The 15,531-nt window shown below is 35.1% G+C and overlaps 1 protein-coding gene and 1 long non-coding RNA gene across 2 annotated transcripts; both read right to left on the bottom strand.

The window, feature by feature from the left end:
* Positions 1-5,193: 5,193 nt before the first annotated feature.
* LOC113334626 lies at positions 5,194-6,117 on the bottom strand. Its single transcript, XM_026580839.1, has one exon. It carries the CDS (start codon positions 6,115-6,117, stop codon positions 5,194-5,196), a length of 924 nt encoding a protein of 307 aa, XP_026436624.1.
* A 5,997-nt stretch (positions 6,118-12,114) lies between these two features.
* LOC113334509 lies at positions 12,115-14,042 on the bottom strand. The gene is made up of 2 exons (XR_003352852.1): positions 13,259-14,042; positions 12,115-12,505 (listed from the first exon to the last, which is right to left on the bottom strand). It is a non-coding gene; the product is annotated as an uncharacterized LOC113334509 (long non-coding RNA).
* Positions 14,043-15,531: the final 1,489 nt, after the last annotated feature.

Below are 15,531 nucleotides of genomic sequence, written 5' to 3'. Positions count from 1 at the left end.
TTCCAACTTATAAAAGCATTTTGAGTCTAGATTACATTTTACGTGACACCATAACCTTGCATAGATCCACGGTGTTAAGCGATCATGGTGGAGGAAGATTATGGTGATACACTCCATGAAATTGTATTTCATGCGAGTTAGTGAGAGAGTGGTCGACCAAGCAGAGAGAGAGAGAGAGGGATGCCATGAAGACAATTTACTTTTGATCCGTCGAAATATTAGGCATTCTTTCGAGATACACTTTTGCACGCTCGATTAAGCTCAACAAACAAGGAGTAGTGCCATGATTTACCACTTGAGTCAGCTCTATTCTATCAAAATATCGATGCTGATTTTCTTCCTGGGTCTTCCTCGGAATGGAAGTGCGATACTCTCAGGATTTTGTTGTCCCAATTAAATTAATGAAAGTGCGATACTCTCTAGATTTTGTAGTACCAGTTAAATTAGTGACAGTGTCATATCATCAAGATTTTGTAGTCTCAATTAAAGATGTCTATGCAAAGGATGAGCAACATAATATGTAATGTTGTTTAAGCAATATTAAGATACTTAGTTTTTTTCTTATTCACGTTGATATACAAACAGAAAAGATACTAATGTCGAGAAATATTAAATTTATTTATTTTTTCTAAAGCTGCTTATTCAGTTGATAGTAGTAATACAAGGTGAGTTGGTGTTAAAAGTTTTGGAGGATGAAATCTCAGTTGGGAAGGATTACAAAGTAGTAGAAATATTTCGTTATCTTAATTCTTGTCTCTAGGTGAATATAATTTAATTTTGATAATAATTTTTCTTGAAAAATTGGTTGAAAAGTGATACTATATTATAGTAGTATTGTTTATTTAAGGCTGTGTTGGTTATTTTGGCATGGAGAAAGAATTTTTTTTGAATTGTATTATCGAGGTCTTTTGATCATTTTGGGCTTAAATGTTTTGGGAAGGCAAAAACTAGATGGAAGAAGATTCAAGTGACTTAAAAGTTTGATTTACCCTCTCCTCTAAATAAAACCTAATCTTAATTTTAACGCTCTTCCCATTCATTTTTTCTATTCTCCTTCGTCTTCTCAAAAACTCTCAAAAACCAAAATAAAAACTTTTTATTCTCCATTGATTCTCAAGATGGCAGCAAGACCAAAAGCGATAAGATCCGGCCGATTGAACCCTGATTATGAAACATGGCAAGTTATTTATGTTCCTTTTAATGGAGATGCGATGAACCAATCTCCCCAAACAATAAATCCCTATGTGGTGAACCAATCTGTTCAAACACCTGAAAATCCTCCACAAATGACTCCTACAAGGTAAGAATCGAAAAACCCACAAGTTATTTTATCATTAGATTGAAAAAATAAGTTCGATAGATGATTTTAGAGTATTTCAAAATTCATTTCTGAAGGGTTTACGGTTGGGATATCATATCGTCCTGGCCGTAATTGCAACCTAACGGTTGGGACATCACGAACTCCTAGTCGTCAACCTCTTAAACGGTTAGGAAATTTTGATATCCCAACCGTTATATGTTTACGCGGATGGGACTTTCCCAACCGTAAAAATCCCTGTGTTAGCTGATTTTTTTCATAGTTGAGTGTTTTCGGCTGGAAATTTCCTAACTGTAACCAGTAGTTCTTGACCGTCATCCATATTCCTAGCCGATTTAGTAATTACGGTTAGGTAGGGGCACACTTCCCAGCCGCAATCTCGTAAACGGCTAGGTCGTGTACATTGTTTGTAGCCGAGACTTTATTTACGGTTAGGATGTCCCAGTCATCCCAGCCGATAATATTTACCACGAATGAGTTTTTGTTAGTTCCTAAACGTAATTGTGTAACTTTGATTTGTTTTTCACCATTTTTAGGAACCCTAAAAAGGAAAAAGAAGCCTAGGAGCTTCCAATGTGTGATATTGCTACGATGATGGTTAAGCGAGCTAAGTGGATACCCAGGGGACTGCAACGTAACATTGAGGAGGTGTTATATTTGGATTGCTACCAACAAAAAACACTGCTTCCCAGGCTCCAGGAGTTACATAATCCAATGAGGGATGATCTATATAATGACGACGAGGATGATTGGATGAGTGGTTCCCAAACTCCACAAAGTTCTTCTTCATCATCTTCTGACGATGTTCCCAAGAATATTGGTCGTGGTGAATAAGTGGTTTATGTACTTGTTTAAGACTTTGTTTTAGTATGTTCATCTTCTTAGCTTTTATCATTCAAGACTTTGTTTTAGTATATTTGCATGGATTTAGCTTGTTTTCAGTAATTAGATATTAACGTACCTTGAATGGATGGATACTAGTGTTTTAATTATCTAGCAGAGAACACAATTTACTAACAATCCAGAGTAAAAAACGGCTGGGATAACCAACCGTGAATTGATGGTACGGCTAGAATTACTAGCCGTATATTAGTTTACGTCCAACAATATCAGCCGTAAACTTGACAGTGCCCAGAAATACGGGTGGGATCCCCAACCGTAATTCTGCGAAAAAAATTAAATTACCAGTTCATTGGGCATTACGGGTTGAATTCCCAGTCGTCATTCTGTGAATTGGTAATCACGGTTGGATTTTCAGGCCGTTACTTTTTAAACGGTGGGGTTTTTCAGCCATTGTTTATTATACGGTCAGGTATTCCCAGCCGTTTCTATTAAACGGTTAGGTCGTGTTAGCATAAAACCTGGACGTAATGATTGATTCAAAATTAGTTTTTTTAAACATATGATAAAACTAAATTAAAATGTTCATTTATAATGAGTGATTCAAGAAACAAAGGTTCACACCACATTCATACAAAGGTTCATATGATCACCACCCTTGAAAATAACATTGTTATCATATTATCACTAACCTTGACACCACATTTACTCATAGTGATCATCGTCGGACGTCTAATAGTCATCCTCATCGGAAATCATTAGTATACAAGGCGCATCCCTCGACAACTGCAATGTTTTCCACAATTCAAATCTTTCTTCAAACCTAGCACACCAACCCAATGATATTTCATTCTCACCACAATCTCCCCTCCTTAATGGAGGTAATGGGCATTCTTCTTTCAATTGGAGGCCGATAAAATGGCTCATGCTCACAAACCCCACGGTGACTATCCTTGTTGATTCATCATCGGTAAAATTTGATCTTGTTGGCGTGTATGTAGCACTATCAGCATTAGGAGATGGAATGAATAACGCAATGAAATGCGTTGGCGAGTAGATAGCCACATATTGGCATTCTCATCCAATATTCACTTGTAAATTTAGCGTTGCCTATTAAACTCCGTTCAAATGCTTCGAACCTCTCTTTTAGCACCTCCTATGTTTCGTCTCTTTCGAATCTCATCACCGGCTTGTGGAAATCCGGGTAACACCGTAATTCAAGCAAACACTTTCCCCTTACATACGTAATTTGGTATACCTTCCAATCTCTTGCATCATCTGAAAAGGGTCCAATTTGATCTATGAACACATGGTAACCACAATTTCCGTCCCCCGCAATATCGTCGGTGGACTTGAAATATTCATGAATAAAATGTGGTAAATAATGCATGTAATTTTTGTAAATTGTGTACGTAGGTCGGATATAATTAACTTCCTCATCTATAGGGGGTGATATACCTAATCCTACGTATATATAAACCATCTCTTTCTCACCACGAGAAACTACTTGTGGGGTGGTTTGCGATGGTTCGACCAATTGTGCTTTTCCTTTGACATTATTACCTCGGCTTCTCGCTAATTTCTTCATGCTAATTGCACTACCAACTTTCCTTTGGACGCTACTACCTTCTTTTGTTGTTGAACCTTGTTGGGATGCTACAACCACCTTCTTCTTGGGGCCTTTTACCTTCGCTCCACTAGTTCGGCTTGGTACGCCTTTTTCCATTTCCTTTCCCTTTGTTGAACCTTCTTGGGATGGAACAACCGGTTCTTTAATTTTGACTCCATCATTAACCTTTATTTTTGAACCTTGTTGGGATGCAATAACCACCTTCTTCTTGGGGCCTTTTACCTTCACTCCACTAGTTCGACTTTGTCCGCCTTTTTCCTTGTACAACTAGTTCAACTTTTCAAAACCCAAAAGATCTCTATGCATTGAAGGAATCTATTGTGGACCCTCGTGAACCTTTTTCTTAGCTTCTTGCCTTTCAACTTTCCTCGTTTTTTTGTTCGAAGGCCTACCCTTTCCCTTCACCTTGGAAGGTTCAAAAATATCATCTCTAGTGAAAGGGCGATTGAATTTCCGCAATTCATAAAACCAAAGTTTCCTTTGCGCCGGTAATAAAGAAGCATACTTGTCAAAGAGTTCCTTGTGTGCGTCCGTGTCGCAAAACACGTCCCCAAGACCTTGATTGGGTAATGGATCGCTGAATGTTAGTTGTTTCCAAAATGGATCTATATCTTCGATCGGAATCATCCTTGTGGAGTAATTGGCTACCATATGCTTACATGGGAGGCCCGAAGCCGTCTTGATGAGACAAATGCATCTAATTCCCGGTGGAATATCATTATTCTCCCAAGCCTCCACTTGCTCCATAATTTTTAGGATTTCCAATTGGGAAACGCATAAATGTAATCCCCGGAGTCAAGGGTTCTCCATGTAATCGACAAGCCTTATAGATCGGCTCCATTCAAATTCCCCTTTAATTCTATCAAGATCACGCTTGAAATATTCAACCATGGCTTCAAAAACAACAACAAATCCACCATCACAACCATTTAACTTGCTTTTGAACCGATAGTGAGACGAATCCACCGTACTTGTGGCTTGATTGTCATAATGTCTATAACGGTTTACCCATGCACTTACAAACTTCTCTTTGTGGGGATCCAATAACTCCTTCTTCAAATATTCAATAACATCCGGGTAGTTTCCCATTTTTCCAATACAAAACGCTCCCTTGCGAAAAAAACATCTTGCGTGAGCGACCATATTAGTTGTTCCCAATCACGTTGAAAATCTACCCATTTCACCCCTGTTATCTCATCATCGATCTTAAACTTATCTTTCGCTTCTTGTTGTTTCTCCTCGGGTAGTTTTTTGATCCTCTCCATTTCGGTCTTCCTTGCTGGCCAAGTAACCCTCTTGCAATTAGTTTGCACATTGTTCCATATATGAAACGTGCAAATATGGTGACGCGCGTCGGGAGAAACACGTGGTATATCCCACATCAATGATTTCTCCTTATCCGTAATCAACACTCAGGAGTATAACCTTCTTGATACAATAGCTGGACCTTTTGCAATGCCCATTCATAACTTTCCTTCGACTCGTCTTTCAAGAAACAAAACGTAACGGTAGATGTCGACTTGGTAGATGTTTGCCCAATAAAGTCCAATATCGGCATGTTGTACTTGTTCGTTTTATACGTGCAATCCATAAAGATAATTTGATGGAAGTATCTTGTCAACTCTACACATTCTGGATTCGCGATGAAAAGATATTCCACTTCACCTTCGTCATTCGTGTCGTGGGCGGTAGAGTACTTTGCTTCCTCAAACAAAAATAATAATTGTTGCATAAGCACCCTATCTTGCCATAACTCAATTCTAAATTTTTCTCTTTCGTTATAGATAGTTGCCAGTGAGGATGAGTTTGAGGGGTTTAACACCTTCACGCCACTAAGAATATCAATTGGTCTTGTACGTCTTTTACTCAACACGCGTACTAACTCTTTTTCTAAAGTGTTGAGCCTTGCCGAATAAGGATGGTTGATCAAACTCTTCGGAATAGGATGAGTATGATAACCCGAGACTACTTTTTCCATATACCACACTTTCTTGTCGTCGTTAAATTTAAATTTAAGCTTAAAAGGACATCCGCACTTCTTCGTATTATAACGTCCCCTCTTCCTCGTTGTTTTTGGCTTATACTCACTACCCTTCTTCCAATGTCTCTCATACTTTTCACTACACTCGCAAACCATTTGAAAGCTAGTGGGAGTAACTTGTTTATTCTGGACTATGATGCACATCTTTTTCAGCCCTTGTTCTTGAGCCCACTTCTTTGCATCTTTCTTATGTTTCCACTCAAAGTTGTTTGCATAGTGAGCACTTGTGTCCTCGGAAACTTGCACCGGTGGCGGTTGGTCTTCTATAACCACCTCTTGGTTTTTCATAACCACCTCTTGATCTTCTACCGGAATGTACGGTACAATCTATAACAAAATTAAATATGTCACATCATTTGTTAAAAAAAATACACAGAAACGGCTGGGTCGATATTGAATACCTAGCCGTCAGTAACTAAACGGCTAGGTGGAAAGGTAACGTTAGAGCCGTAATATTATTTACGTCTGGGTCGACTAGGGATATTCTAGCCGTCAAGAATTAAATGGCTGGGTCGACCGCCCATGATCCCATCTGTAAAAAGTTTACGGATATGAGTTATTGGCCCTTTATTTCCCTGTTTTTGGATGAGTCTGATTACGGCTTAGAAATCCAGCCGTAAAACTATAAACGGTTGGGTAACCCAGCCGGCGCCGTCAGCGTTGAATAGCATTTATTACTTTCGTCCAGGAAACTTAACCGCCGCCGATAACATTAAATGCTTCCCATGCACGTAAAAAAAAGCTGGCCGTAATTGACTAATTACGGCCAAGAACTTTTCATCGTCCCATCCGTAAGATTTCATAACGGCTGGGAGTTCATGAACTGTGAGCTGTATAACATAATAAAGGCCAGGAGTTCATTTTTTCCCAGCCGTGATTGTACCTGGCGGCTGGAAAACTAGGGTTTTCGGAAGGAAAAAATTGAAACTTCTAGCCACTCTGAGCTTAAGAACTGAAATTGGAGCTAGAATAGAGGTATACTTGATAATCTTGAGCATTGGTTTCTTCGATTTCTTCTTCTTCTTGGGTTGGTCCTTCGAAATCATAGTAATGTTCATAAGGGTTATTTTGAGTTAGAGAAAAAATTTCATGATTTTATGAAAAATCAGCAAAGAATTGATCGTTGTTGATGGGTAATAATATGTTATCATATTTTGAAGATGAAGGGTCACCTACATCAAAAGTTTTGCTTGAATCACTCATTTGCAAAAAATTTCTCCAATTTTTTTTTCTCTTCTTCTTCTTCTTCTCTTCCCTCTGATATTCTTTTGTTTTGATTTTCAGTTTCATCACTTCACTTAAAGAGATGAATTAGTCTTAATTTATTTGCTAATCATGATTAATAATGTTAATCACGTTTTATTATCTAAAATCATATGGGGTCATATTAGTCTTTATGTAAATATATTATGAGGGGTGTCCCAATTGATATTTGATGACCCTAGAAAGCCCCCAAAAAAACTTGACTTTCTAAGCCCCAATAATAAGATTCAGCTTTTTTTATGGAAAATGTATTTCATGGAATCTTTATTATGGGAAATATAATAAAACACTTTTCAAGTCAAAACATACTTATTCTTCTTGTTCTCTCTCATTTTATCTCTCAAAAAAAAAACCCTCTAGCCTTCATCCACCTCTTGCTTAGATTTGGTCCTTTTTGGACCAGTTCTGAGCAAGATTACTTTGCCTTTAAAAAAAAAAGTCAAAACATACTTTAAACTACGTTATTTTTAAATAGACCAACAATTCCAAGAAAATAAATTTATAATCAAATCAAGCAAAAATCGTTATTTCAATAAACACTGGATAATCTATGGAATTTACTTCCACTAAATATAACCTTATATATACATATATATTATTGTTTCCGAGAGGGATAAAAAAAGAATACTTATATATACAAAAATGTTTACATGTTTGTACGAACAGAATCGGTGTCATCAAGCCAACCATAACACGAAAATTACAAAATCACTTTTAATCCAACCGAAATTTCTTTGTTGCTTTTTAATGTATGTTATGATTCTAATTTCATTTTGAGTCGAAGTAATTTGTAACTCGCACAAATGCAAGTGCCAACTAACATTACGCGATATTAAAATGTTTTATCGATATGGGCATTTTAAAGTCGTTATATTGAATTTATCCTTTTAGGGTACATTTAACTAGCCATGTCATGCATATTGTAGTAATGTTATGTATCGTTGGAAAATATGATTTTTTATTGGTTTCTCGACAATCATGACGATACAACAAACATAAAATAAACAAATAAAAAAGTAAAATTTATTGCCGGTTGATCGAGACGAGGATAACTCTTTCTTTGAATACTAATACGTCCCAGTATATGAGTTTACCAAAACAAAAAATAAAATAAAAAAATACTTAAATCAGAGAAGAAATAAAATAGTAAGTTACAATAAATGAACATTGAGATTAGTTTTGAAGATGAATTTTTTTTTTGACAAAACTACCGCAGAAATAAAAATCCTAAGCTCAACTAACAACGAAAATTCGTGAAATTCTCTCACACATCCACTAAAAATAATAAATAGTTTTTTTCATCCAGTTTGACTCAGTCATATTTTACTTCATTTCTAAATTATCATCTGGGGAACTATCATTTGAAAGATGATACAAAAAATTAATTTTACAAAAATGACAGCACCATTTGTTGCAACCTACGTCTTAAAATTTCTTTGTTATAATTTTTAATGGTGGTAGATGGCAAAAATATTAAAAAAAAATGTCTTGACCCTTGGGTTACAACAATGAATGATATCCTTTTCATCAACGTTTTTTTGTTAAAGTAAGTGATCCAAATATGATCGCAAATACAACTTGTACACATCAATATTAAGTAAATTATTAATTTATAATAATAATATGGGGATGAAAGTGCTTTTTCGGGTTTAATACTAATATACGTAAACATTTTGATGTTAGGTTCCATTTTATGCAACACCATAATCTCACATTAAACGACGATGTTAATCCATTAAGGTGGAAGAAGATTATAGTGATACATATCATGATATTGTGTTGCATAGAAGTTACAGAGAGAAAGTAGTCAATGAAGTCGAGAGATATACCTATTCTAATCCATCGAGAGATGCCTACGATGGGAAAGTGTTACTCGGCGTACTTTCAAAATCAATTTTCCGGTGGTTGATGTTCTCAAGAAAGAAGGAATATTGCCATGATTTACCATCAATTCAACTTTATTTTTATTTAATAAATCGATATTGATTGTCTTTTTAAGCTATTTTTTCTGTCTAAATAAGCATATTTTAATATTCAAAGCAGTATTTTTTCACACTTACTTACTATATATATTGATATTCATAATTGCATATTAATGTTTTCTTAAACACGAGAGGAACAGAACTATGCTTACACAACATGGATGGAGGAGGGAGTATGTTTATGTTAAAAAAAAATACTTCTGGGATAAAGAACGAAGCGATACACATAATTGGCGTACAAATTAATCTGTGACCATCCTATCACAGTTTTAAGAATGCAATACGTAGAATTATGTCAATAGAAGTGCGATAAATTTGAGATTTTTCAAATGATCCTAGCATATAGTTTTAAATCGTAAGTAGAAATCTGAAAATGAAAGTGTGGCAGTTTGTGATTTTGAAATGATCCTGACATAGATACAAGGGCGCAACATGTCGAAATTTGTTAGTGCAACCATATCGAGAATTTGCAAACGAATAAACCACTAATTATTAGCATTACGTAAATTTATAAAAAGATGAGGTTTGGCATGCTATTATAAGAGAGATTGATATTTGATAACCAAGAGGACTGTAGTTTTCAAAGTTCCAAAGATAAAGTAGTTATTGATGATTTATTTCATTCTTTAATCAGGATCCCACATTAACTCTTATAGATTTATTTAACCATCAGATAAGATATTTATTCTTAACAAACAAATATTTCCGACCTTGAAGTTTTGGAATAAAATATCAAAAGTTGAAGTATTTGAATCATTGAAGAGTGTTGCTTGGTGTTCTTTGGTTATCATATTCAGCATGAACAAAGATTCTACTAGAAGGTTTTGTGGAAATAATTGTATTCCTTCCTCCGACAAAAAAGTGAGCATTTTGGTATTTGCAAAAATTTGAAGGAAAAAAACGAGGAAGGATTAAATTTTTAGTATTTTTCTCTTATATTTATCATTTTGTGTGAAAACTTCGGATTAACATATCACACAAATTAAAAGTTGGATATTTATAGATGCTATATTTTCAAAATTTTTTTTTGTGTGAAGACACTACCAAATATTTTATATTTTTTTGAGAACATTTTAACAAAACTAGTTGTTAGTAAGACATGTTTAGAATGAAAAATGAAAAGGGGCCATTTATTATCATTAAAAAAAACACTTTTTTGTGGGACGAAGGGAATATCTGTTATTTGATTACACAAAAAACTTCTTAAAAAATACTTGAAACGGTGCAAAAGATATACATACCTACACATTATAATATGTTGATCTTTTGGCATCCACAAGGAAGAAAATTCAAGATATATTTGAGTTATCTTTGTATATTCAAAACTTTTAACATATTTATGTATGAAACAAATGTGAAGTTCAACATTATTTTGTGTTGGTGTCAATAAACTGACACAAAATTACTCGACACAAAATGGTACTTGTTGTGAATTATTATCTAATTAAACAAAAGGAAGAGATTAGTTTGCATAAATCTTACATGTTTTGGATTTGAAATATGTATATGAGATCCCCTTAAAGTGTCCGATCTACCCAAATTATTTCGAAAGGTGACGGCTCAAGACCACGTCTTTGTAGATCCAAAGTAGGCGGTTCAAAACCACGCCTGAGGCAAAGGCTTTAAGAATGAAAATAGAAGAGACCAAGAACATCAAACTCAGAATGAGTTGGGAAATTTATGTTCTCCATCAATTCTTAGGAGACTTCGAAACCAAAATATGATATAGAAAGGGGCGATCTTTTTTCATCAAAAAATCCGCCCTGAAGGAGATAAGCTACATATAAAGAGAAAGCAAGAACATCTGCAAAAAAGAGCGAATGAATGTGCACGTAATTGTCATGCAAATTAATATGGAACTGTTACAGTTTTGAAATTTTAATTCATAGATTTCATAAGTTGAACTACGATTATTTCGAGATTTTACAAATAAATGAACCATTTAACTACCAACATGCACGTGTAAATTTTTAAAAAGAAATTAAGCACGATACTTTTGAGGTTTTGTATCCTAATATAAGGAAAATTTCTTCTTGCTAAAATCGTAATACATGGATTTCATAGGTTTAACTACAGTGATTTAGAGATTTTATAAACAAATTATTGAACTATTTAACTATTAGCACGTGTAAATTTCTAAAATGAAAGCACGATGCTTTTGAAGTTTTGCATCTTGATATACGACAAATTTATTCTTGCTAGCCGAAAGACTGAACTTTTTAATTCTCATTGACCAAAGTCAAAGTAGACACTTATATCGAATTAAATTATTCTTTTCCCATCGTGTTACATTTATCTTTGTGAATTTCTTCTAGCCAAAGGAACTAGATTTTTGACCTTAAAAAACAAACAGAACTAGTCATAAAAATCCAAGGTGACCAAACTTGTGGTACAAAAACCCTATTCAAATGTTGAGATCAATTAAAACTCCATCTTAAACAAAATTGAAACAAAAACCCCCAAACTTTTAAAAAGGTGATAGAAAAATCCCAAATTTCAAAATTGGTTTTATCAAAATTCTTTGGGGTTTTTGTGTTACTTTTATTTTGATGGGGTTTTTGTGTTACTTTTGTTTTGATGGGTTTTTTATTGATGGATAGTGACACCTTTGGGGTTATAACTCGCGGACCGAAAAACAAATATTTATAATTACTTATTGACATCATCGAGGGGCGGGGTCCATTTCTGTCCACCCCTATCCCAATGCAGAGAGGGGATCTTTTTGCCGTTGGATCCCCTCTCGATGCATACAACGTTGTGTGTGTAGCGAAACCGAAATTTCAATCTAAAATGGTTAAATGGATTATTATAAACTAGTATAACACGCACGCGCGATGCGCCTGCCGCTTGAACTGAAGATTACACATTTCCAAACTTGTGCACACAGAGTTCATTTCCCAAATACTACTCCAACCAATTCAAGTGTCTCCGACCCTTCCATAGTTATGGTTACCGAACTAACCATATGAAATGGAAAACGGCTGACATTTTTGTTGCAGAAGCGGTGATGCTGGTGCTATGGTGGTTTTGCTAGTTGTGGTGGCGCTTGCATAAATTTTATTGTGAATGTAAAAAAAATTCTTGTTTTACATGGTAACATGAAGACGCAAATTTTTTATTTTACCTGTAGATGCAAAACATAATGCAACGACATTGTTGTAAATACAAATTCCAAATTTCACTCTTATCTTTCCACCAAAGCAAGTAGCTAGTTGCCACAAAAAATGAACAAAAAACTAACAAAAGAATGCAACAGTATCTTACATGATTGCATTCAGTTGGAAACGTTCAGAATCAACAATATCATCACCAGAAGTAGCTTTCTTTCTACTTCAGCAGAATACATACCCGATAGTTGTACTTCGAAGATAATATGTACAGTCCTAGCAAAGACGCCCACCACGATGTGCAAGTTGTTCCGTTTAAGACCCCTGCAAAATATATTAGTAAACTTCAAATGAACTTCAATTTGTGAATACTTGAATACTAATTTATCAAAAATATCTTTAAATATTGACACACTGACGAATTAAGGTGGCTTTGGGTTCACTGACAGCTTATACATACACACCCACGCCAAATATCTTAACTATTAACTAATCCATTTTATACTAATTGAAATAAGATTCTCTTCAATTTTATGCTTCTTGTAGCTTTTAAAATATCAAGTGGATGACATCCAACACAGGAAACATGTCAAGAGTATCACAGCCAACTTCGATTCAATTACTGAATCTCTTTTATCTCGAGTTTGAGATCAAATGATATGGTATCAATCATCTGGTAATTCATGTCGGTATACGAACATTATATTTCTTTAAGGAAAATTCAGGGGGATAAGGGGATTTTGGTAATGAATCCTGTAATACACATACACTAATTCTTGTAGTCCTTGGCCAACAGATGACTTAACATAATCTCAATAGCTAAATTCAATTTAACACAATTCAAGAGGTAAAACAAAACAAAAGATCACACGTTTTCTTTAAGAACCCAATGTGCTAAATATGCTCGAAACATAAAGAAAGAGAACTACGTATCTCGGAAATGGCAGGATAAGAAGCGCCATAAACTATATTAGTGGTATGGTTAACCTGATCTTCATCGACAATGTTGTATTTCTAAAATTTGCAAGCTGACATTACGAAATTCCATAAGAGTGTCTTATAAGTTTTAACCCTCACCTGAACTCCGGGAGCCTTGTATACTTCATTACCATAAAGCACAACTGAAAATTTGACGTTAGTTTTATATATACACATGACTTCTTTAAGAACCAAAGCAGACAAATTTTATATAAGGCATTTCAACAAATAAATAGAAGTTATAGGAAAATATTGAACATTTAACACGAAACTGAAAATAGGGTATTTGATTTTCTAAGTTCAACTGAAATTGAATTCATACCCTGAATCATCTCTTCAACTCCTATCCAAAACCTAACCTAAATTACCGAAACTATTAAAAATCTAAAACTCATACCCAAATTTTACACTAAATGAATAATCAAAACGATTAAAGGAATCAATAATTTCATAAGTACAAAGAAGCAACATTAGATGTAACCTTTAATCCAATCCCTACCCCAAGTTAATCAGATTATAGTTACCCATCCCCATTCCATGCTGAGTTGTTTCTCTTGTTGAAATTAAAGAAAGTATAATGGGAAAAAAAAACCCTAGAAAATCGTATAATCGATTTTGGGATGAAGAAACATGAGTAAGAGATAGGACCAAAAACCACCGAGTATGAATTTACCCCTCAGCAAATTGAAATCTACGAAACAATCGGAAAAACATTTATATTCGTATCTACTATTTAGGGTTCCAGGTTAGAAGAAACGAATAGAAAAGAAAAAACGAAGAAGAGATGATGGTGGTGGTGGTGGCAGTCAAAGAGGATGAAACTGTAGGAGGTGGATGTTGGCGGTGCTTTTCTTCGTCTCTTCGCTGGTTCTATCCTTTGACTTTGAGCTTCAGATTCAGATAAAACAAAACACGGAGGAAAGATATTGGGACGAATACGTCCCCGAGTTTAAAAATATTTACGATGATTTTAAACTAAAACAAAAACCCGGCGGGGTAAATATGTAATATCATTGTCGATTGAAAATTTTGGTTACACACACCAAAAATGCCTCTTTTCTTTTTATTAGCAAGATTATGAAGTCGTCACCTAACTTATGAGAGTTAGGTTTCATAGTATAAAAGTCACACAAAACAATGTGTTTCTTTTAATAAGATATAGTAGGGCAAAAATTGATTCTGGATAAAAGAGTAAAAGTGGGTAAGTTGATGAGAAATGAGTCTAGACTGTAAACAAATGTACTTCACATGAGTACTTTAGATTCGAGAGATCAATCTGTACAATTCTGGCCTAAACCAAGAAATGGTCGTTCCAGTCTTGCTTCAGTCACAAAGTAAAGGAGAAGGGTTGATCTTAGGTAGGAAAGCAGAGAAGGTGTTGAGATCAGAGATTCAGAGAGATAGACTTTGTATAGTGTGGTTGTGTGTGACTTATCTTAGAAGATGGAACTTGCTTGCAAGAATAGTAAGTTGTAAATTCTCTATGTTTTCTGTAAATTTGTGTTGATTTTCGATTCAATAGATTTTATAGTAAGTATAGTGAACACCAGGATCTCATAGAAAGTGGAGTTGTGGAGTAGAGAAGAAGTGGATATCATGTGAAGGTGGTGGAAACCATATCCCTATTGTGAAGGTAAGACTGGACGGTTGTGTACCCACTTTTCCTTTACTCATTAATTGTCCGCTCTTCCCATCACTTTCTTATAATGGGTGTGTTGCACATCACATGTTATAGGCCGCCAAACCAATACCATGATGAACATCCCCTATTTGTGACATTGTTAATATCCCGAGCGAAAAATTATAAAAGAAGTCGATTTGCTCGACTAGCCTGACCTACATGACTAGCTCACAGGTCATCAAGTTATGTTGCATGGAGCGTGGTTATTCTAACACTCTCCTTAACTGAAGGGTAGTTATAAGAGGTGGATAAGAAGACGTGATTGTTTAATCACTCTGGTGTTGAACGTGAGTGTAGGACATGCTCGACCAATCACATGTGAGTTATGTTACATGTAGATAGTGGCGAGAGTCTCCCACGCCTTGTTAGGAGAAGCACATATAGTGGGGATCTTCAATTGGTTGTTATTAGGTTTTGAACAAAATCGATACATGGTTTTATTCAAAACCGATTCATGTAATGTATCGTTAACAATAAACACTTCGGTTCTGCCACAAATCCCTTAAAATTAATGTTTAAAAGATGTGGCTTACACAACCAGTCTTAAATGTTTTTTTATATAATTATAAGGAGCATGACCGGACCTCTTCGTCCGACCATTAGTTGCTACACATGCGAATTATGGACAACGTGGTTGGTATGTTCGGAAGAGGGATAAATGATGGCAGCCTTGGAACCTCATTGGTCGACC

This window comes from Papaver somniferum, unplaced genomic scaffold, assembly GCF_003573695.1.
Source record: "Papaver somniferum cultivar HN1 unplaced genomic scaffold, ASM357369v1 unplaced-scaffold_137, whole genome shotgun sequence".
Classification (NCBI taxonomy): domain Eukaryota; kingdom Viridiplantae; phylum Streptophyta; class Magnoliopsida; order Ranunculales; family Papaveraceae; genus Papaver; species Papaver somniferum.
Note: the sequence above shows the minus strand (reverse complement) of the source record. Positions and strands in the feature narration are given on the sequence as shown.